Source organism: Pongo abelii, chromosome 10 (genome assembly GCF_028885655.2).
Source record: "Pongo abelii isolate AG06213 chromosome 10, NHGRI_mPonAbe1-v2.0_pri, whole genome shotgun sequence".
Taxonomy (NCBI): Eukaryota; Metazoa; Chordata; class Mammalia; order Primates; family Hominidae; genus Pongo; species Pongo abelii.
Window position 1 is genome coordinate 36,393,117 of NC_071995.2, and position 25,815 is coordinate 36,418,931.

The window sequence follows — 25,815 nt, forward strand, 5'->3', positions numbered from 1 at the left end:
TTGCAGAGAAAAGGGAACACTTATATGCTGCTGGTGGAAATGTAAATTAGTTCAGCCATTGTGTAAAGCAATTTGGTGATTTCCCAAACAACTTAAAACAGAATTACCATTTGACCCAGCAATCCCATTATTGGGTACATAGCCAAAGGAACATAAATTATTCTGCCATAAAGACATTCATGTTTATGTACATTGCAACACTATTCACAACAGCAAAGACATGGAATCAACCTAAATGCCCACCAATGGTGGACTGGATAAATAAAATGTGGTAAATATACAACATGGAATATTATATAGGCATAAAAAAGTCTGAAATTTTATCCTTTGTAGCAACAGTAATGGAACTAGAGGCCATTATCCTAAGCAGATTGACACAGGAACAGAAAACCAAATACCACATGTTCTTACTTATAAGCGGGAGATAAACATTGAGTAGTCATGGACACAAAGAAGGAAACAGCAGACACTGGAGCCTACTTGAGGGTGGGGGAAGGGAGGAAAGTGAGGACTGAAAAACTACCTATGGGGTACTATGCTTATTACCTGGGTGATGAAATAATCTGTATGCCAAAGCCCTGTGATGTGCAATTTATCTACCTAACAAACTTGCACAAGTACCTCTGAACCTAAAATAAAAGCTAACAAATAAATAAATGAATAAAAAGTGTACCCATTCATAAAAATCTCTATTCTGTTGCTTGGAAATGAAAATTCTGTATTTTAATTGCTTTTGTTTTCTCTTGAAGAATGTTAAAGACATCTTTAAGGTGGTATGCATATATTATTGATTCTTTTTAACAGCAAAAAACAAAAGGTAGATTTAGTGATCTTAGGAATCCTTGTGAGCATAAGTCACTGGAATAGGAGCTGCAATTAGAATTATATGCACTCAATAAAATATTTGCATTTGCCTTACAGATTGCTTACTACCTACTAAAGTGAGCATAAATATATGTTTGCAATAAGCTTCCAAGTCCTATAATTATGTGAAAATAAATTACACACAAAAAGAATTTAAAATGGGAGCTGATATATGAAAGTTTTCAAACTGACATTCGGTAATAATTTTCTAAGAAAATCAAATTAAATTTCAAAAAATTAGAATTTATAGAATTCTTATTAGCCTAATAATTTCTTGCATAGCAATGAACACACTAAATAAAAAGTTGAATTTTATATAAGAAATGTGAGAATAATGCCTTGCCATTTCAAGTATTTATGTCAGAAATAAACAGATTTATGGAATATCGACGTTTATTTTTTGAGTTTGAGATTCTTAAAAGATTGATGAAGATAAAGACTTCAAAATTCCCTAAAGCTTTTGACATTGTGGTTAGCTCTGCAAATGTACCATTCTTTCTAGATCTTCTGAATTTTATGAACAGTTAAGTCAATCCAAATAACCAGGATTAGGAAAGGGGAAGAAGGAGGAGAGGAGAATAAAGCCATGAAAAATTTCTAAAATTTGCTCCCTGCCTTATTTGGAACTGGAGAAAATAGAATCAACTCATGCAATTGACCTGAAAACTAAACATGATCCTAGTAATTGAAGGTGAAGATGGACTAGACCATTCTTAGTGATTACCTTCTCCCAATATTTACCTACTTACAGCTTTCTCTACAAGCCACTTCCATGGTAAAAATTATTATGAAAATTTCAATAACCAAAAGTGCATTTATGAAATACGTGGTATTAACAGCAGTTTACTACATATATTTACTAACCCAAAAGGGTAAAATCTCTTTTTCAAGAAGTACTAAATCTAATAATTAATAGCACAACCAAAAGAAAAACAACACATTTCCTTATTTAAATTTGCTCATTTCATCTTGTGAAAATTTTTTAGCATAGCATATGACAGGTGACATAGAAATTATTCTTTAAAAATATGTCAAAATTATTTGTTAAAAGAAAAAACTCAAACAAGATTTAAAACCCCACTTTTGCTCCACAACCATGCATTCACCAATTCCAAACTGACAAAATAGAAACTGTTAAAGTTGGCATTTCATCGTCTGAATTAAAAAATACTTACACTATTGGTTTTTCCAGACGACTTCCCTGTGAACCAACAATCTCTCCCAATGTACAAAACACTTGTCCCAGAAAGTCCTGAAATCGATAAAAAGATTAAAGCTCATAAGTTTCCAAACTATCTTTACAGTATATGTTTTGTACATCATACATCTGCATTGTTTTCATTGCTGAATATTGACATTTCTAACTTCCAATAATAGGTAAAATACGCTCAATATGCATTAATCTTACCACGTGACTTTCACATGTTTGCACAGCATTTTGTGTTTTTAATCACAGAGCAGTTATTCTGAGTTCACAGGCATTGCATTTGTTTTCTTTTTATGTTTTAAGTTACAATAAAAAATAGAGAAAAGTTGGAGGTTTTGAATGCACAATTGGCTTAACTTCGGATGCCTCTGAATTACTGGAATTGTTGGCTGAGGAGACAAAATGAGAAAGCACACAGCAGAGGTGGCTAATCCCAGTAACACTTAGAGAAAGGTCATGTGATGCAGTAGCCTCAACTAGGGTCCACAGCCAACCTGCCAGGTGTCTATTCTAGTACTATCACTTACTAACTGTGATTGTAGGCAATTAATTAAGCTCTGCAGTTTGCTCTTCTCTATAATGTATTAGTACCTCCTCATAAAATTGTTCTGAGGGTTCAATTAGTTATTGCATGAGTTAATACTAGCATATTGTAAGTGCCTAAAAATGGGTTAAGTAAAATATGAAGTAAAATCTCTTTTTCAAGAAGTACTAAATCTAATAATTAATAGTACAACCAAAAGAAAAACAACACATTTCCTTATTTAAATTTGCTCATTTCACCTTGTGAAAATGTTTTAGCATAGCATATTAAGTAAAATATAAGTAAAAAATGAAGTAACGTTCATTAACATACAATCGTATGATTCTTATTTTCAAAACTCAGAATAACCCTGTAAATGAGAGGTCTGATATTAACATTGCATTTCACATATAAAGAAACTAAGTGTTTATTTCACATTGCATGCCTATATCAAAACATCTCATGTACCTCATAAATACATACACCTACTATGTACTCACAAAAATTTTTTAATTAATTTAATTTAATTTAATTAAAAAAAGAAACTAAAACTCTAGAAAGTTGATTTTCTATAAATAGCAGAGCCAAGACAAACTCTGATGTTCTGATTCCAGATTGATATGCCACATAAGAATTTAAATACCATAAGTACAATGCAAACTCATATATCTATAAAATAAGGGCACCAACACCATCTGGATATGTAGGTCAAGAAAATGTGAAGTTGTTCCAGGGAAAGACACGTGCCTTCTAGTTTAGCCTGTATATGATTCAAAGAATTGCCCTGTTCTAAAACAAGGTGGGAGATCTCTCTAAATTGTTTGTGTAGTGAACAGGACCAAGAAAATTCCTAAGAAGGATGGACAGAGAGGATTAATGGCAAACAAAATGTATTCAGTATACTAAATAAACAAATCTATTTAGTTTAGTAGTTTTACAGAGAAATGACTTTCTCAGATGAAAGAAAAAAAGCCAGCTCATGGTGAGGAACTAGTATTGGCCCCATTTCTCAGATAAGGGAACTGAGGCACAGAGAAAGTAAATTGCTCAGAGCTACAATTTGGGACCAAGTCTAAACCCAAGGCTTATTACTCACCTAATCACTATGCCAAGCCATGCTGCCTCTCTGCTTCTAGTCTAATGAAAGGAATGAGACCCAGTCACAAAAAAGTTTAGCAAGCCACAAAAGTAAAAACTATGTTCTTCAGTGTTGGAGGTGGGGAAAGTGGGGGTGAGAAGTGCTCTAATTTAAAAGAGGAGGAAAAGGTATCTGTAGACTAGCATAGTCAAGGGAACACTTTCCCAAAGGAATTACTTTCTTGAGAGCCAGTCAGGAATCAGATCAGATATTGCTTGGAGAGAAGATAATTGGACATTCTAGATTTACAGAACAGATCAGAGTTACAGGCCAGAGAATAATGAGAAAAGAGAAGGACTCAAGTAAAAAGCAGAAATGGAGATGAAGAGCCAAGCCCAGAGAGAGCCCTCATGACCAGACAAAAAAGTTGTCTTAGGGTCATCAGAAGCAACCAGAAGCCTTTCACCAATTTAGGGACACCATTAGAGCAGTGCATTCAGAAGATTACTCAAGTGCCTATTTGCAGAGTGATTTCAGGAATGAGGAAAAAAACTAGAAGCCAGATCAATCAGAAGGCTATGGTAGTTAATAGAAGGCAAAGTGTTAAGGTTCCAAACAGTACCGCACAGAAAAATGACAGGATTTGGTGAAAACCGTACTTGCACATGAGACAAAAAATAACCCCACACCTGATACTTGGATACTGCCGGCATGGCCATACCTTCATTAAACTGCAAATCACTTTAAATTTGCTTTCAAATACATAAAGCGAATTTAAGATAAAGCTTTCCCATATTTAAATTAAACACCTTTCATAATGGCACTTCTTTATCAATATCAAAACAGATTTTACAAATGTTTATGGAATTTTAATAAACCTAAATTTCTTTAAGTCTCATGACAGCTAGAAAGAACTGAAAACTGAAGATCTGAAATGTATCATTGCTCTTCTGAGTCAGCAGCAAAAAAACACACAAGGGCGATTCCAGAATTCTTTTCTAAGGATAGTTATGCTAATGGGCACCTGCAAATACTACATATTAAATGGACTTTGCCAATGGAGTAGCGAGTCTCAGTAAAAGCCATCTGTGCTGAAATTGCTCAAGAGAATAAAACAGAAATATTGAGCAGGATCATATTAATATGGAGACATACTAACAAATACAAGAGAACACATGAACAATCATCTTGGCTGAACAAAATCAACAAAATATGCACCAAAAAGCTATGATGTGAATCTGTGTATTTCTGTGTCAAAGGCCACACACACACTGGTGTCAACCAGCTCCGGCCAGTCGTAGCTGATTGGCCAGAACTCCACTAGACTGGTTTGATAAACCCCTGAATTAAAAACACCTGAGTGCTAGGTAATGAGGATGATTTTATACCTACAAGAAGCATAGGAAAGTGTATGTGGCTTGACATACACTATGACATACACCACTGGACTCTACAGAAAAAGCCCCAGGAGAAAACTAAGTCAGAAGTCATTTCCTTTTCCAGCTCCACCAGCGCAGGGGAATGCAATCACCCAATTAGCTAAACTGAGACTGCTGAAGAAGCAACACAGGCCCATAATGGCGGACGTGAAAAGCACAGGCATCAGCTGAGAAGGAAAACAGTACTGTGGTGGTAAGCTGGACATACAGCCATACAGGGCAGTATTGCCAGATCACTTCCCAGGCCTCTCCCTTAAAGGTGAAGCTGAGAACTGTAAGGCTATAGAAGACCTCGGCCTGTTGCTCTTGCAAATTCAGGTAAGTATAATGTACATACGACTTGAATGGAGGCCTCTACAGGTACCGTACATTTTGCCCCCCAAATATTTATGGCACTCTCAGCTAATGTTTGTATTTTTAGTAGAGACAGGGTTTCGCCACGTTGGCCAGGATGGTCTCGAACTCCTGAGCTCAGGTGATCCACCTGCCTCAGCCTTCCAAAGAGCTAGGATTAGAGGCATGAGCCACTGCACCCGGGCTTGATTCAATATTTTAGTAGAAACAATTTCTCACATTTTAGTATTATAAAAAAAAAAGTAGAATTTGTCTTTTTAATGGATAGATCCATCTACAAACCAAAATGCTAAATCCAACCTCCAAGAGATAATACAAAGTTCTAAATTTAAATTACAAATACAATTTCTAAAATTATACCCTATCCCTGAATGTATACATTTCTTTTCCCTCAGCACAACTGTTGGTTTTTAAGATATTTTTGGCTATGCCAGGAGCAGTGGCTCACACGTGTAATCCCAGCACTTTGGGAGGCCAAGGCGGGCGGATCACTTGAGGTCAGGTGATCAAGACCAGTCGGGCCAACGTGGTGAAACCCCATCTCTACTAAAAATACAAAAATTAGCTGGGTGTGGTGCTGTGTGCCTGTAATCCCAACTACTTGGGAGGCTAAGGCAGGAGAATCACTTGATCCTGGAGGCAGAGGTAACAGTGAGCTGAGATCGTGGCACTGTACTCCAGCCTGGGTGACAGAGTGAGACCTTATCTCAAAAAAAAAAAAAAAAAGAAAAGATATCTTTGGCTTTCTAACAGTCCAAATGAAGGCAGTTAAATAAGACACTGAAAGAAAATTAAGTTTTCAACAAGTAGATGATCAGTGACTGAAATTAACCTTTTTTTTTTTTTTTGAGACGGAGTCTTGCTCTGTCGCCCAGCCTGGAGTGCAGTGGCATGATCTCGGCTTACTGCAAGCTCCACCTCCCGGGTTCACACCATTCTCCTGCCTCAGACTCCTGAGTAGCTGGGACTACAGGCACTCGCCACCACGCCCAGATAATTTTTTGTATTTTTAGTAGAGACGGGGTTTCACCGTGTTAGCCAGGATGGTCTTGATTTCCTGACCTCATGATCTGCCCGCCTTGGCCTCCCAAAGTGCTGGGATTACAGATATGAGCCACCGCACCCAGCCACCAATTTTTAAAAATTATCCACATATTGGCCAGCCATGGTGGCTCACGCCTGTAATCCCAGCACTTTAGGGGACAGAGGCCAGTGGATCGCTTGAGGTCAGGAGTTTAAGACCAGCCTGGGCAACATGGTGAAAATCTGTCTCTACTAAAAATACAAAAATTAGCAAGGTATGGTGGTGTAGGCCTGTGGTCCCAGCCACTTGGTAGGCTGAGGCAGGAGAATAGCTTGAACCCAGGAGGTTGAGGTTGCGGTGAGCCAAGATCGGGCCACTGCACTCCAGCCTGAGTGACAGAGTAAGACACTGTCTCAAAAAAAAAAAAAAGATCCACATATATATTCAATAATTGCAAACATATACCACACACAACTTTTCAAAATAAAGCTATGCTATAGTAAAATAACATTCTACCATAGTTTTTAAATATTTATATTCACAAATATTACAAATCTATGGAAAATATTTACATGTTCCAGCACATCACTTTTGATAGAACACTAGCTCATCAATAACAAAGTTCAAAATGTAATATGTTAACAGAAAATAAGTAAATATTCTCACTGCTAGTAAACATGGTGAGACAGGTGCTATGCCAAATAACTAGAAAACTTACTAAATATTATGATTAAATATCTGAAATATAGCATGATCAAATAATAATATTAAATATGACATTATACTATGACAAAGTATCATTATTAAATACTAAGCCCTGAATAAGGGCCAGTTTTACGTGCAAACGAACCCATCTAATATAACTTAATGAGTGCTGAAGTTACTATACTCAAACCCATCTCAGGCATTATCCCTATCTCTGTCTGAAAGTCTAAGGCAGATTCTTTTAGACCCTACTGAAAATGCAAATGGGAAAGATAGCCATGTATAGCAACAGTCATAAACATTTTAGCTTGAATATGTATATAAGGCTAACTCTCATCATCTAATAAGAACTAGAAAGAAGGCTACAGAAAAAAAGAAAGTTTTTATTGAAAAAGCACCAAAGGATAACATGAAGAGCTCTTTTACACAGGGCAGTCAGGTAAGGCCTCGCAGTTATCTATTCAAGTAGATACCTGAATAATGTGAGGGAGAGAACCATGTGAATATCTGGAGCAGAAGCATTACAGATAGGAGAAAAAGCAAGAACAAAGTCCCTGAGACAAGTACTTGGGTGCTCAAGGAAAAGCAAGAGAGACAGCAGGTTAGAGCAGGGTGAGCAATGATGAGAATGGCAGGAGAGGAGGTAACCAGGGGCTATATCAAGGACTGATTTCTATCCTAAGTGTGGATGAAAGCCATTGGAGGGTTTAAACTGGAAAGCGACATGTCCTAGCTGGCTTTTAAAATGATCATTCTAGCTACTCTTCTTCCCTCAAGATTCTATCCTATTCTCTTCTCCATTTGCATTTTCTTAGATAACTCTGAGTTCCAACTTGATTGGCTGATGGTTACTAAATCTACATCTTAGTCTTCAAACACTGTCTAATCAATATCTCCATTTGGATGCTTACTGGGGGTCTCAAATTTAACATGAACTTGGCCTTACCATGGGTCTCTCAATCCTCACCTCCCTGCCTCAATCTCCTTCTCCCCAATGTACCTCATTATATGAACCACATCACTATTTACCCAGTTGTTCTCATCAGGAACCTAGTAGCCACTCTAACTTCTCTTATTTTTACACTGGACATCCAATTCATCATCAGTCATACTACCAACATATATTCCAAATCTGACCACGTCTTACAACTTCAATGGTTTTTAACCACCAAAGGATGCTCACCCAGTCAAACTACAACAGCCTTATAACTGACCTCCTTAATTCCAGTCTTGCTTCCTCAACTCCATTCTCCACTTCAACTGTCACAGTCACCATTTAAATGCATAAATCAGATCACACCATCCTCCAGTGACATCCATCCGAAAAAAGAAAAATCCAAATTCTTTTTTTAACTGTGGCCTACAAATCTCTCCATCATCTGATTCCTATGTATGTTTCCTTTCAGTACACTCCCCTCATCACTCATAATATTTTACATATGGTAGCCATCTTTCTGTCACACCAACATTCCAAACTTTTTTTTTTTTTTTGAGATGGAGTTCACTCTGTCACCAGGCTGGAGTACAGTGGCACAATCTCAGCTCACTGCAACCTCTGCCTCCCTGGTTCATCCCTGGTTCAAGTGATTCTCCTGCCTCAGCCTCCTGAGTAGTTGGGATTGCAGGCACGTGCCACCACGCCCAGCTAATTTTTGTATTTTTAGTAGATACAGGGTTTCACCACGTTGGCCAGGATGGTCTCAATCTCCTGACCTCATGATCCGCCCACCTCAGCCTCTCAAAGTGCTGGGATTACAAGCATGAGCCACCGTGCCTGGCCCCAAACTCTTTCTTGACTCAAGGCCACTGTACTGTTCTTCCTTTTGCCTGGGATGCTGTTCTCCTAGATTTTCAATCATTCCCTCCTTCTCTTCAGTAAATATACACCCAAGGTGATAAATGGCACAGAACCATGCTGGTTGGTTTAAGGAAACTTCAGCATCCAACTACTGGTGCTTCTCCAGTCATTCTCTCCCAGTGTCAATGTCTTACTAGATTAAGTGCCATAAAGAAAGTCAAGTATCTTAATCATTTATTGTATTCATGTTCATTGAGTAAATCTGCTTACCTCACCTCTTCAATTCCAAAATGTAAGCTGCTTTAGGAGAGAGGTCTTTTTTGTCTTATTCATTGCTATATTCCCCAGCATGACAAGTGCCTGTCCTATATTTATTGCCTGTCTGCCTATATGAACATATATTAATACTTTAGAATTCAGTTCATCTATATATAGGTTAAATTAGCTTTATACTCTAATGAAAGAATCTTGCCCCACTTAAAAATGTTTCTATGAGAAAATCCATTTCATGGTCCAAACAATATTCAAATAAAATTTTTAAATATAACTGATCTGTATGTGAAAGCTTATATTTATAATATTTAGAAAGTGTGTTAAAAAATATATACCTTCACTGAAGGCTAGTGTCTAGTGTACAAAATAATGCAGTAAGCCATGAATACGTCTGAAACAAAAAGTTTAGTGGTGCCTTCTGCAACCAACCAAGTGGATAAATGTATTTTAGATAGCCTTGTCTGTATGAAAATTTAGTATATAGAGTACAGTTTCTATGTCATCTGGTCCAACATCCCAAGCAGAATCCTATACACACCAATTATGGGCCCGTCATTTATCCTTTCATTAATGATTTGGCTCATGCAATTTAATTATACAAATGAAAGTATGCTATGTAGTTCTGCTAATGGTATTTAGTTGAGTAGGTTCACTAGTACCTTAGAGAACAAACTCAGAATTCAAAATGCCATATTTTGTTCACAGGGCCTAACACTATAGGGAAAAATATCTTAGTAAAGCTATTTCCTCAGAGAATCATAAACAGAATAAATCTTCTAAAGAAAGATGTCCCTAGATTCCATAAGTCTTTGTCTGGTGCACAATGATTTTCACTAAAACACGTTTCCACCACAAATAGAATCAATTAAAGTAATTATGATTCTTTATGTCTTACGTCATATTTATTTGCAATGTTAGAAATCTAAGGTGCAGTTCTATATTCTATCTCCATTTTCCCTAACAGTATCAAAAAACAGGAATTTGACCCAAGAGTCTTAAGTACTGAACACCAAATAAAGTCATCCTGAAAGAAAATTCTTTCAAAATTATCCGAAATGAGAATGGAAAAAAAAATTATTATTACTAATTCAAGGGGTCTCTCTTGCTACAAAATCCCTTTTATAAAAAAATAAATAAGTGCCTTTATGCCACATGCAACCTGGGCACTTAGCAGTTTTTCCTAAAAGGTTCCAGTTCATATTTATTTCACTTTGCAAAATTGGCAGGTAGACAGCAACAGTCTTAATGAATCATATCCTCAGGGAATAAACCTATCTTGTTCATTGATTCTGTCTGATCTTCAAAAATCCTCATGAATTTCTTTTGGGTTGGATGAGCTATACGTGTCTTTACCTAAAATCTGTACTTGTATGCTTTCAATTAAGGAACAGCTTTTGCTATAAATTTCTAACAGAAACCTAGATAGTCATCTCTAATAGTTCTTATAACCATTCAAAAACACATTTTTCTTCTCTTTCGACATCCTTCACCCACTTATAAGCTCAGGCACTTATTAACTAATCTGTATAGTGGACTAAATATATTTTAAAAATATAACACAGACACAAATATAAAGGATAGCTTAAAATGTGAAATAATATAAATCATGGGACCTACAGGAGACGATGCAGTATATCGGTAGAAAAGTAATGAGATTCTGAACTATGGCAATAACAGCAAGAAGGGAAAGAAGAAGGCAGAAAGAGAAGCATTTTTTTGTTAGAAGAAACAGGACTTGGTGACTCAGTAAAAGTCAAATGTGACACAGAAAGTGGTTAACCATGCATCCAAATTTTCTAACTGAGTAACCTGTGTTGATGAATTATTCTCAAGATAAATCACAGAAGCAGAAACACATGATCTGGAAGGAAAAAATCATAAATTTTAAATCTACTTGAGTTTTAGGCTTCTGTGGAGTATGTACGACAAAATACTTAACAAGCAATTGAAACTTGCATTTGCTAAGGTATCCAGAGGGATAAACACTTGAGGGTCATCAGGTATGGTAGGGACATGGTTGAGCTCTCCCAAAAACAGTTTATACAGTGAGATGAGATAAAAATTGAAAATAAAGTTATGAGAAAAAAATAATATTAAGGGATAAGAGGAGGAAATACAGCTTAAAGTGACAGATAATGGGTAAACACGGAGGCTGGAGAAGCAGCAAGGGAGAGGTTTCTGTGGAAGTTAGAAATGAATGTTTCAAGAATGGAGTAGTCAATCCTATTTGGAACAGAGAGAGAGAGAGAGAGAGAGATTACGAGGTAAAGAGTGAAGAGAAGACATTCAATCTTAATCTAACCTATGTTGGGGTAGTTTAAGCAAAAGTGAAAACCTGATGAGATAGTAAAAGAGGTATCATGAGGGTAAAGCAGTGTCAAGATAAAATTTCTTACGATGAGAAGATAAAATTTTCTTATGAAAATAAAAGTATTTCTACAAAAGAGAAAGATTTGAAAGGAAATATACATTTATGGTTTCTAGGAGGAGTATGTCTTATATAATAAAATGTAGCCACTAGTGACTATTAAAGGGAAAAGAATTAGCCATGTTTAAGGTACCTTCCTATCCCATACACTTCTCTCTGCCCTGTACTCAAGGCAACTCCACTGATAGGAAACACATGTTCCCAACTTCACTTAAAATATCCAACCCCATGGGAATGTCCTTACTTGCCAGTTATTATGCCCTTTGAAGAGTAGTTTGAACTAAGAAACACAGAAACTATATTCAGGGAGAGTGGTACTTGGAAGTCTATGTCCAGTCAGAAGTGGTGAGGTCATTTCCCTAAACAGAGAAACCTGGTCTTCAGAGAGAAGCAGAAGCTCAGAGAAAAGACATGGCAAAAAGAATATGTGGCCTGAGAGAGAGAAAGAGAAATGGAGAGAATAGCTATCTCACTCACAACTCACCACACTGTTTCCAGTGCCAGCTCCCATAAAGCCAACCTGCACTTCACATTTATGACATGCTCATAATCCCTTTAATCAACAACCTATGTGTGAGAAGTGAATACATTTCTTTCCTGACAACTCAAGAACTTTGACTATAAAATGCAGTTTCTTTTCTGATTCTTTTTAGGACATTTGCAAAAGTTCCAATATAAAGCCATGCAAATAAATTGTAAATGTCTAGTCACAATGCTATAAACCTTAATCATGAGCAGGAAGGTGTCATGGCAATCACAATGAACTTTACTTATGGAGAGCAATAAGCTTGTTGCAGCATTTTTTTCAACCTGTAAAGAGGTAAATCACTTAGACAGACTGTTCCTGAATACTTCTTCACATGATTCTGCTGTATGCTTCATAACATAAATAAATTTCATACCTCCTTCAATGAAGGGGGCAGCAGTAAATGTGATTTTTACCACCATATGTATCCATGCTCCCAGATTTTCCGAATCTGTTTCCTAGCTCGTAATCCCCCTTTCTGTCTCATCTCTTTTCTGAATTATTACACTCCCCTTCTCCAAACTTCATGGGAAATCACATGCCCATCTATTCTAGTTTGACAGCCTACAACAGTGGAAAAATTAAAAAATCTCACCCTCCTACATTTCTGGGCACTGTTAGTCCAGCCAGCCTCCTAACTCTGACACAACTGCTAATTCTACATCTGTGTACCCAGATTTCACTTGGCACCTCAGTTATCCCCTTTCAGAATGCTGTTTTCACCCTCATTCAGCCCTTCCTACTGGGGGTGGCCTAATTCCAACTTCACAGGTCAATAAACAAGTTGATGGATTAGCACAATGTTTTGCTGGAGTATCTCACTCTCATTCCTCCCTTCCCATCTACACTTCTTTTTCTGTCTAGCTCTGATGCCCAACTACTCCTGGACCTGGAAACTTCTCCAGGTAACAGTTGTTACCTGGCAACTAGAGCTCTTGAGAAAAGAGGAACAGATCAAAGGAGAGACCCAAAAAAGAAAACAAAACTATAAGTGACTTGAGGACAGAGATTATGTCTATCACACCCATATTATGCCCTCTGAAACTAGCACAATGCCTGGTATATACAGATATTCAGGAAATATTGGTAAATAAACAAACCACAAAAAAAAAAAAACAGAATAACAAACCACTCTGCCTACACTCAGCTACTTCCCATTCTCTTAGAAGTTAAACCTTGCAAAAAGACACTTGCAATTTCATCTTGCTTAACCTGATCCAACTTCAAACATCACTGGGAACTGTAATCATCATTTATTGAAAAAATAAAGATTAAAAATTAAAAAGAAGATTAGTCCATTTTACTTACTAAAGGTAACCTTTTTAATAAGCTCCTCCAAAATGTTTTTCTGGGGTTCTTTTAAAATGTTACTTATTTTCTATGACAATCATGTTACATAAATAACTTAATGGATGTATAACTTTAATATTAATAAGTCAGCATAAGTACTAATCATTATATTATAATGTTATAAAAATATGAACTTACATGTTTGGATAAGTTGGGGCTCTTTGAATCAACATCATACCTAAAAGATTGAAATATAAAACTCAAATTATTTCCACAAAATACAGCTAGAAAAAAACCCAGTATTTTCCAAAACACATAAGTAATATAAAAATGAATCCAAAATAATACCAATACGAAGAAAAACTTAGCAAATTTTAAAGTTTCACATAATCTGTGGCTTACATGCCAGTGGTAGAATTCGCAATCCTTGGGCTCTTTCATTTCTAAACACCTAACAAGTCTTAATATTTTCTCAATAATCAATTCTGCTTTTTGATAAGTTTAAACTTTCTCTTTTCTGTGCATAAGTTTAAACTTTCTCTTTTCTGTGCATCAGTAGTATCCCAGTACTGTGCAACTTACTTCAAAATTCCTTAAAAACTGAAAAGCCCTCTTCTCTGGACATCATTTTAAAGGGCAACATGAGGGATCCTTGAGGTGATAGAAATGTTCTGTATATTGCCAGGATAAATGTCAATATCCTATTTGTGATATTGCAAGATGTTGCTACTGGGGGAACCTAGATAAAGGATACACAAGTCTCTCTGTATAACTTCTGTATTATTTTTTACAACTTCATGTGAATGAATCTATGTTTATCTCAAAATAAAATATTTTAAAAAATCAAATTAATTATTTAACAAACAGATCCTGGTAACAGGTTGTCCTTAGCACACATTTTAATTTTTACTTAATATCTTAAATGCTATTGTTAAATTGGCTGCAGTAATGAGACATTATTTTTCCCTAATCACATAACTTAAAGAAAACATACATTTTATGGAAACAAACATATTTACATAAGACTACCATATGTTCTGGTTTTGACCAGTTGGTACTGGAAATTAATCAGTTCTTGGAAAGATTCTGCAATAAGATCATTCATTATCACTTTATCCCCTGGCATTAAAGAGTTTGTAGAAGTAGAGAGGACACTGATAGTCAAAATACCTTCAATTTGCCAAATTCTTGTATAGGAAAATATTTGTACTGACTACAGTCTTTCTCCCAAATCATATTCATTTCAAATTTCTTGTGAATAGTTTCCTACCAAAAATTAACTGCCTCTTTAAAGGTTAAAGTCTCCTATCTCACATAAGAATGTTTTCACAAATAAAGAAAGCATCTCAATCATTAAAAGTTCACTGAGTATATGGATGCTAGGCAGAGGGTCCATTCACTCTCTAGCAAAGAATGTTTACCATAAACTAGCTTTAGAATTGCAGTGGTTCTAGGTAATAATCATCCAAGGATACTAAGGCTTTGAGGTGAAAGGACAAGGTCTTTTCTAATCAGGCAGACAACACCTGAACAGTCTTAGCATTACTCCAAGTGATGGGATGTGAGAGATCACACACAGAGCCACTCTATAGAGATGGAATTTCTTGCCTCACCTTCTCTTTTAAAAAATATTATGAATCTCATCAACAGATAACTGGTATTAAAAAGGGGAAGGAAATTATTATAGAATACAGGAGACATAGGAGAAAAATACAATGTGTGACTCTTGTTTGGAGCCTGACTTAAACAAACTAATTGGAAGACATTTTTAAGACAATCAGAGAAATTTCCAAATGCCCTGAATGTTAGCTGCCAGTAACTAGTTATTTGGGGTAAGGCTGGACAATGGTGTGGTGGTCTTATAAAAACAAGCAAACAAACAGGAGGTTCATAAATAAGCATCCTTATCTGTGAGAGCTTTATTTTGAAGTATTGGTAGGTGAAATGATTTGCTTTAAAGTGATTCAGCAATAAGTATATAATAAATAACCTGGAGGAAGTAAATGAACCAAAACTGGCAATACATACATGCCACTTTTGAATCTGCTTGAAAATGTCCATGATAAAACTTAAAATATTTAGAGCTTTTTCTGTCTTTATCAAAATAGTCTCTCCTCCAGAAGTCCTGTGACTTCCTTTCCACAGGGAGAAGCAGAAAGATGAAGGATTAAATGCAGAGAATATGACTTCTTGTTATTATTTTTTAAATAAGGAGGAAGTTAATTGCCTCTCTCTTCCAACAGCACACACTCATTATGACCTGTTTACCTACATAAATGAATTTATTTTCATAGTTTTATAATTAAATTTTACAATAGCAAAAAAAAAAAAAAAAATGCATGATGCAAAAACCTGCCTCAGAAGAATTACAAATTACTCTCCTTCGCATCTAGGCATTCTGAGCACTTTGAACAGCTATAGCCTGGAATTTTAAATCAGCAAATTGCCAACATTTACTGTAGAACTAGCTGCTAGTACAAAAAAATACATTTTTTATCCAAGAAATGTTTCTTATATAAGAAAAATTTTTTAAAGGTAAGATTGAAATTAGCAACTTAAACAATATCAGAGATGAAACATAGCTGTGCTAGCTCCTTCTCAAAAATCAACTCTGGAAACTATCTTCTAAAAAGAACCGAGTGTGGACTGGGGAGAAATGACATCGAATGTTCAATTAAGAAGTAAAAGGAAAATGTTTTCATCACAAAAAGCTTAAGTATCTTCAAATACAATCCTCTTTCACTGTATTTTACAAAGCTTTTTAAATACTATTATCTCATAGGTAATTTACATGATACACCTGAATACAATATGTTAGATTATAACCCATTAGAAATTACCATTTTTCCTTTTTTTTTTTTTTTTTGGAGACAGAGTCTCACTCTGTTGCCCAGGCTGGAGTGCACTGGTGCAATCTCAGCTCACTGCAACCTCCGCCTCCCCGGTCCAAGTGATTCTCCTGCCTCAGCCTCCAGAGTCACTGGGGTGACATAGGTGCCCACCATCACACCTAGCTAATTTTTGTATTTTTAGTAGAGACGGGGTTTCACCATGTTGGCCAGGCTGGTCTCGAACTACTAACCTCAATTAATCTGCCACCCTCAGCCTCCAAAAAGTGCTGGGATTACAGGCGTGAGCCACCGTGCCTAGCCTAAAATTACCATCTTTCTTTTAACACAATTTTTCTTCTAACTTTTCTAAATATATCAAGACTTCTCTAGTCCCACTCTCACAGGTCATAACATAAGCATTACCTCCTAACTGGTTACAATGTATACATGTACCTGTGTATCTGTTTATAAGTTCCATACTTTCTTTAAGGAAGACAGAATATATGATCATGAAGGAAGCTTGGTAGTTTCTCCTAAGAGGATGCATCCACTGTGCCTAAATTTAGTAACAAATTTTGTAAACAACTTCATCCTGCCATTGAAACCTTATTACTACAGTAATGAATTGGCAGTAGCTGATTTGGGTGCACCTTAGGATTACGTTTTTGATTCAAGAGTAACAGATATTGATGGAAATTTTTCTTGTATTTCTGGAATTGCAACTAAGGCCCAAAGAAAAAAAACAAAATATGTGATCATGCTTAGCTCAGAGCTACTGAGCCAATCATATTAGGGTCACATACTTTCTCCCTAAAGTTCAGGGGACCAGTCCATGGCCAGGTGATGAACACACTATTCATAAGTGAAGACTTTTCCCTCTCTGTTGGGGGGCAGTAGGGAGGTTCTTTCCACTCCCCAAAGCCAAGTAAAGTATGGCTCCAAAATCTGGGATGCCTGCAAGAAGGGAAGTGCAGCATCTGGTTCATCAGTAAGCTACGGGGCCCTGCTGCAAGTCCACCCTGGGGATGTCAATGAAAGAGAAACTCACTGGAAAGTTCTAGAAAGTGCTTTCTGAGAGATGAAAAACATAGAATAATGTTCTTTTTGGCCCCTCCTCCATAAGGACAAGACAAGCAAAGTACTTAAAGTGTGTCCCCTGAGGCTGATTCCCACATAAGGTCTGGATTTTTTGGACGGTAGGAGACCCACATCTCTGTCTCCCAACACCGCCTACCTTTTTGCATTCCCACCTCCCTTCTGTCCTGCAAGGAGCTGGGCAATAGCTCCAGCTGAAGGGAGAGGAAGCGAAAAGTCTTAAATGAAGTTTGAGATGAAAGTTTTAAAATAAAAAGTACCTAACAATTAACAGAGTAAGATGGTTCTAAGAAACAAAAGTGACTGAAAAGGCATGAAATTAGACTTTGGTTAAGGGAGCCCTTAACCAATGGGAAAAACCGCAGTTGACATGGTGTTGGGACAACTACTAGAAGAAATAAAACAACTTATTTTTCCTCAAAGTGTTGAGATCCATCTAAACTATTTTATAATAACATTATACATTTCATGATTATTACCATTTTATTTATCAAGAAAGAAAATAATTACCTAGGTAAGTCATATCTAGACTCAGAAATCCCTTTTTAGTGTTCCATTCTGAATGGAAAAACAAATGAGAAGAGTAATTTCTAAATTATCCTATATCTGCCACATACTACGACGTGATAAGGCTATCCACACTTCCTGCTCAAACACATTTTGGTACAGCTACTCTACCAATAATAAAGTTTTCAACCATGACAACAAAGTGGATTTATTAGGAACCTGTATTATCATCAGTGTGATAATTATAATGAAAATAAATAAATGTCAAAGTTTATTACTCTCTCTGTGATATATACATAGCATGATGAGAGAAACCATGTCTCTTGAATGAGTAAGCACATACCGGATCAAAAAGGCAAGGGAATTTTAGGACTTATAGCCGATAAGGTAATCTTGAAAATATATCTCAGACATACCACAGTAACAATAAAAAAAATTATTATCGGTTAACTATTATAGTACTTACAAGAATTTGGGTCAGTGGTAGCAGAAATAAGTTGTCTCTATCTCTTTCTTTTTCTCTCACTGTCATTACAATTATTTCAGCACTGAAATTTTTTTTTTAAGTTTATAAAAGCCATTTCTAAAACCTGTTATAATATCGTTTAGATAAAACATGTTCAAAGCTTCTTCTTTAATTTTTTTAGACTTTTATAAAATCAGTAGGCATTAAGTAAATCCAAAACAATTCTGAAAACCATTTACATCTATCTGTTGGTCAATTTACACTAGCACATCTTTCAGCAAGCCGTTCCTTCAACGAACTACATTACTGCAATGAAAACTGATCACACAAAATGAGGCCATTTTTGTTACACCGAACTAAAACAGAATCAGGACTGATCTTCCCTATGGCAGCAGAGCCATGGGGAAAATCACTTGGGAGTCACAATCACCTACTCCAAGAACTGTCTCACAAGCCCAATCCAAAACCTCAAGAACCTGCTGTGATTTTGAGACAAGCTTAACCTAGAAATTGCCACCCCTTACCAATCAGAGATCACCAGCTTCTGTAAGACACAACCAGCAACAATAAAGTTTCTTTCAAAACAACCTATGTAATTTTTCTCTTTTCCCAGTAAAACTCCAGCCTTTCCTTTTATTCTCTGAACACACCAGAAACCATTCTGGTACGTGTGTGTATGTGTGCAAATTGCAATTCTAATTATTGTATATTATTCCTAAATAAACACTTTTCTTAGAGATTAATCTCTGCATATATTTACTTAAGGCTGATACTGCCAATATGTCAGAATATTTGCAGTAGTTCTCTGGGTGGTAGAGGTTGGGACTACTGGTAATTTGTATTTTCCAATTTTTTTTTACCATGAATATGTTACTTTTACTAGGAATAACACATTGCTAAGAATTTTAAAAACCAATATCACAGGTATAATGTATATATATAAAACTCATGAACTATTACACTATTTCCACATTTACTTATGTAGATATCCTGAAGAAATCACAATAATAATAAGGATGATAATAATAATAAGCCTGTTCTTTCAGGTTAAAGGTTATTAATGTGAGTATTCTAAAAAATGGAAAATCAAAAGGAATTAAAGTGGTAGCAAAGACACTACATGAACTAAGAGGATGGACTTACTACTCTTCTTGATGATCTTCTTCTGCAGGTAACCCTTTCTAGCCCTAATTGTTTGAACTTTTCAGCAGTCATATAAAATGGAGGTGTTCTTTGAATTGAATCTCTGAAACTAACAAAATACATGCAAAAGGTAAAACAATACTTATTTAATTCCATTTTGCAATATGCTTTCACATTTCAAACATTACACTGTTTCTGTAAAAATTGCTTCAACTTCAATTAGGAAGTTAAAATATATCCATTTACTTAACATTAATTTATGTTACTTTATAGTTTCCTGACACTCTGAGATAAATGTTCCTGGAACAGACAAGTTTTGAGTATCAGGTAATGAATGAAGAGCAGGACATGGATCTAAAAATCAGAGCTAAATAACTGACAAGGAGTTCAGGGAAGTAACAAAGCTTATAGGATCTCCAATGTTGAAATCAAAATAAAATACAGAGATGAATGTCTAAATTAAATCTTTTATTTGAGATGCACAGAATTGCAATTCAGGGCATATACACGCAGACTAGGGTGGTTTTCATTCAGTATGTCCAAAAAACAAAGAGAAGGTTGGGAGTTTTATTAGAAAGAGAAATGCTATATATTGTTTTGAAAGAAAACTGATTGGCACTACAGAAGATTTTGGGAGCTGGCAAAAGTGGCGATTGGTGAGTGACGGTGGTAGGTAAAACTAGTCTTAGAGTCATGGCAGGTCATGACTGTTCTTTAGGGTTACAGTGGACCAATTCAGCAACTGGCCTTGTGAAAAATTCAATTCTTGGAACAGGTGCTACAAGCGCTTTTTCCCCCGGCCTGTTGACTCTGATTTAGTTGAGTATGACAAGAATGACTCAATTCATATAATCAACTTTCACACCAAGTTGATTTCAAAGATTTAGAACCAGACAGTGGGTACTCCTGTCTGCATCCTATAATCCTAAAATTTGGCTCCAAGTAATTTGTCCTCTGAAAACGTGAAGTATATATAAATATATATTACAAAAAGATTTGCATCCAAGGAAACTCACTGCAGGACTATATGTAGTAGGAAAAATGGAACCAGCCAAATGCCCATCAGTAAGTGTTTGGTTAAATAAATTACAGTTCTTTTGAACAATGGAAATTATATAACCTTTAAAATGAATGTGGTATATGCATATTTTGTGGCACAAAAGGATATCTGCAAAATACAAGGTAAAGGAAAATATATTTATTGCAATTCCTGGATGCATATGTGTATGCTTAAAGAAAACAAAACTCCCAGCATATACATTGAGTCATTTGCAGGTTTGGGAGGGGGGGCAATGCTTTTTTGTATTAGGATAAAAGGAAGCTTTTGTTTTAAATGTCTATATCACTTAAAGTTTGCAATAAATATTTATTACTTTCAACAGTGAAAACAATGCAGATGAATGAGAAAGGAAGAAAAAGAAAGAAAAAAACAAAGGGGGAAACAAAGAATCATGAAATAGAGGCTGGTTTTAACATAAAGTTAAGCCTGGGATTAAGGAGGAAAAATTAAGAGTCCCATGCTGGTGTAAAAGAAAATTCTTAAAAAGCAATTGCTACCAAGGCCCAGAATAATGGGAGAATTCAACCACATACTACATGATTTATATCTGTTTTTTTAGTGGCAACGCTATGTGCAGCCTCTACCATACACATAATCAGGAAGTTTCTACATTCCATTTCAGTTTCTCTTCCAATGAGCCTCATTTTTACTATTTGCAAAGGAGTTTCTAAAAAATAAAAAACCAAATGTGGATGTAATAAATTTTGTTGGATAAATATGACAAATACTCAGTATTCCTGAAGAAAGAAGCTAGTGTAAGATCTTTTTTAAACACAAGCACTGCGGGTTATTTTACCATGCATATTTTAGAGGAAAATGAGAAAGACTATTAACAGTAAAGAGCTGTTATTTTTTACATTATGAAGCAAATTATGACTTTTTCAAATAAGATATTGACAGCTTTTGTTATCAAGAAGTATTTATAAATTGTAAAAGCATGGTACATCAGGATTTTCAGCTATTTAAAATAAGACATTTATCTTTTTAATGTTCATAAATTTCCTTTAATTATTTTGATATTTTAAGCATATTTTACCCACCTCCCCACAACAGATTTCCTTTTAACCATATCCAGATACTTCAACAATCACTACAGTTCACTTCTGTGGAACAAAAATTCTATAATAATATAAACAGGCTGACTCTAGGTTCTCTGTGGACAGGAACTTGGATTTGACAATTATGTTTTAATATGCCAGATTTAGTATCAAAGTAACAAGAATACTTAACATATTTAAAATGCTGACTCGATTATCCTAGCCCTTGGAAAAGTACAAGGCTACCAAGGGATGAACGGAAGCCATAGTTAGGCAGAGATCCAGGTGCTATGCTAAGAAGCTGCTGAGCCAAACTTAAAGATCTGAGAGACATCAGCCATGGGAGTGGATGTGATAACTTTGGAGTATACATAGAACTTGTAGGAAATCCACTGAAGCACGGTGCAGTTGCGAAGAATGTCCATATACACCGTCCTGCATGGCTAAACTGCTCACCTATTCATTCAACATGTATTCAGACCTACAAAATGCAAAGCAGGGGACTTGCTTGGGCCACACTCTGAACAGAATTAATCTGGTTTCCTGCCAATATAATCTAGAACTCAGTGCAACCATAGGACCCTGCCTTACATTAGTAATATTGTCTTTAAAATCAAATTTTTCTAAATGTTTTAGTAGAACTTACAAGTCAAAACGAAGATTCTCTCTTTCTTCAAAAAAGTAGTCCAGAATAAACTTTCTTACAAAATCAGGATTTAAAGTATTATCAATTACTTCAGTTCTTCCAAACTGTGGAAAGAGAGAGAGAATTTAAAATTAAACCTTGTACAGCTACTTATTACAAGTACAGTACTTAACATCACACAGTTCTTTTAGAAAATAAGCAATAAATATCCAAATAATAGAAATTTTTTAGCGATCAAATCACCTCTCTTATTTATTCAGGGGAATCATAAAATAAGCCCTGAGTTCATTCAAAAATCAGCTTCTCCCCAAAATTCATATGACAAACCATAATGCTTCTCCTTCTCCTCTCCCTACTTGAAAGTTAAATCCTCTTTTAATGAAAAGAAGTTATTTCTACCTAAACTTTAAATGTATTATATGTTATAAATTATTTTCCTAACCCTGTATATAAGAAGGCCAGACAATACATATTCTTATAATTGAAGAGATCATAGTATTCATAACCTTCTTCCTCTTTTTATACATAACAGTCCCATATACAATGCCGTTTATTGGCCATGTTTTGTGGAGAATGCTCTGAAAATCTCCTGCACACATATGTCACAACAATCAGTTGTTTCTGATTAATCATGTTTTAATTCTTACCATATCTAGATACCTAAAATGGGACCTACACTTCTTGCATCTTTTAAAGCAATATGCTGCACTTTAGCTTAGAAAAACTAAGTTTCTCCATCTTAGGGCAAGTGGAAAACAGGAAAAAATATTCCACTTTCTAGTCCTCCCTCCTCTCAATGTGAAAGAAGGCCATTTGGCACTTCTCCCAAAGATAGAGCACAAATATAAAATTAACACCTCTTTTCTATCCTTGGCTTACATTCTTCCCTTCCAACTCCCATGGAATTCTAATGAGAGAATTTTAACTTTAGTTCTGAGCAACATTAGGCAATGAAGCATACTGTCTTATCACGAACCAACTTTTATTAAAGTTCAATGAAATATTATATTTTTAATAGGAAAAGAGAAGAACTATGATAATCCATTAAAATGTGAAGCTTTCTTAAATTGTAATAATAAAACTATAGTACAAAATATTGATGACATAGGATTTACTAAGGCTACTTCCAACGGATCACTCCCAAAAAGAACAAATTTTCAGAGGCCTATGCCATTGGACAATGTTTTATATCACAGACCAATATCATACAGACAAATTATAACCCAGGTCACTAATTCAACATTTCAATAATATTGAGAATTTACTTTAAACAATAATATCAATTACAACCACCAGTTATTGAGTATTTACTTTGTTCCAAGCACTTTTCACACATTACTTTCAATATTTACTATAATTCTGCATGGTAGAACTAGCCCCATTTTAGAGATGAGAAAATTAAAGCAGAGTTTCAACCTAAGTCACTTTGGCTACAAAATCTGCATTCTTTCTAGGACTCTCCTCTATTTAAGTGTAAACCATAGGCCCTGGAGAAGATCCAACAATGAGCCTATCCATTTTAATTTTCTAGTCTGAAGGGAGTGGGAATAAGAGCATGTACCCAAATAACCAGGGGCTGGCAGTGCTCGCTTACTTCAAGAGAACTGTGCAGAGGTCAGTAAGTTCAAGTATAAACCAGAGGGACCCTCCACCCTCCCACTGTTCCTACTGTTGGGAGGAAAGACCGTCTTCAGACCAGAGCAGAGAGTACTAAAGCGGCAAATGCACAACACCCTCAAACAGAAGCTCAGCCAGTACCCATATTCCCAAGAATTTGGATTTTTAACCCAAACTCACACTCAGAGAGAATTTTTAAAAATGAAGTGAAATTTCCCACAGTAAGCCCCATTGAGGTGCAGCCAGCAACTCCCCAGAGCCCATTAGCCCTTAAAACACACACAAGCCTATTTCTCATAGAATGCTGGCTCCTCAGCAATAGGAGTGACTGAGTATACTCTGCCATCTCTAGTGAAGATTAATTTGTAGCCATTAAATTCCTGGTTTTAGCAAATCATCTATATATTATGACTATATCCATTACAATATGTCTTCTAACACACAGCCCTGAAATTGTTTTTGATGATATCACCAGTGACCCTCATATTGCTAAATCCAGTGGTCACTTCTGGCCCTCATCTTGCCAGATCTCTCAGCAGCATGTGACACAGCTGTCCACTCATTCTTTTTAGAAGCTGTCTTTCCTGACTTTTGACACCACATTCCTCTGTGTTTCTCCTCTTCTCAGATTCTCAAGCATTCAACATCTCATTGGCAGAGCTCAGTTCAAGGCACTCTTGTTCTCTATACAATCACTTTTTATTAGGTTATTTCATCTATCCCTGCTATAGTTTGAATGTATCTCTTCCAAAATTCAGGTGTTACCAATGTGACAGTATTAAGATATAGAGCATTTAAGAAGTGATTAGGCCAGGAGGGCACCTTTCTCATGAATGGCAAGAAGGCCCTTATGAAAGAGGCTTCATACAGCATTTGGCCATCATTTGCCCTTCCGCCTTCCACCATGTGAGGATACAGCAAGAGTGCCCTCACCAGATGCCAGTGCCTTGATCTTGGGCTTCCCAGACTTCAGAACTGTGAGAAAATAAATTTCTCTTCTTTTTAAATTACGTGGTCTCAGGTATTCTGTTATAGCAACACAAAACAGACCAGGATAATCTATTGGGTTTTAAATCCCATCTACATGATAACTTTCAAAGGCATGTCATCAGCTCTGAGACTCACTTCTGGGTATTCATGCATACAACTGCTTTCTTAATTTATACAAGTGGTTGTCTTATAGATCTCTCAAAAGTATCATCCAAACATAAAATAATTATTTTATATCACAAACATCACCCTAATACTGCTGTGCTTACCAAGTTTACTTCTTGTCAATAAATGTTACCACTATCCACTTGATTTATCAGACCATAAATGGAAGTCATCGATCTCAAGTCTTTCTTTTTAATCTGCCAACTCCTATTCATCACTACCTCATAAGTTATCAGTTATAACTCCAAAACATGCCTCACAGCTGTTTACTTCTCTCCATAGCTCCCATCATCAGCCTAACTCAAGCTTTTCTTCCCTCTCATGGTCTACCCAAAGGGCCTCCTAACTTACATTTCTGCTTCTTCTTTTGTTCTCCTTCCAATTCATCTTCTATGTGACATCCAGAATAATCTTTTGAAAATGTAAACATGCCCATGTCATTCCACCAGCCAAAAAATTTTAATGGCTTCCCATAGTACTTATAATAAAATCTCTTTTCTTTGGTCTACAGGTCCTGGCTCCTATTTTCCTCTCTAACCTCATTTTAGGCAGTATCCCTTCTTTCTCTTTGCTCCAGCCTCCTGGCCTTCTTGTAGGCCCTTTTACACACCAAACCCTTTCCCACCTCATGGCCTTTGCACCTGCTATTTCCTCTTACTAGAATGTTCTTAACCCCATTCTTGAATGGCTGACTTTTTCCTCATCCTTTAAGCCTCTGCTTAAATGTCAGCATGCCAGCTCTAAACATC

The 25,815-nt window shown here is 36.0% G+C and overlaps 1 protein-coding gene across 2 annotated transcripts in view; it reads right to left on the minus strand.

The window, feature by feature from the left end:
• The window catches only part of CPNE8 (copine 8), a 256,868-nt gene that overhangs the window by 167,995 nt on the left and 63,058 nt on the right, over positions 1 to 25,815 (minus strand). For both annotated transcript variants that reach the window (XM_002823097.4, XM_054527102.2), the window contains exons 4-6: positions 22,295 to 22,398; positions 13,708 to 13,747; positions 2,040 to 2,116 (exon numbers count right to left, since the gene is read on the minus strand). In XM_002823097.4, the coding sequence (XP_002823143.2) occupies positions 2,040 to 2,116; positions 13,708 to 13,747; positions 22,295 to 22,398 (221 nt within the window). The remainder of the gene's footprint in view (positions 1 to 2,039; positions 2,117 to 13,707; positions 13,748 to 22,294; positions 22,399 to 25,815) is intronic.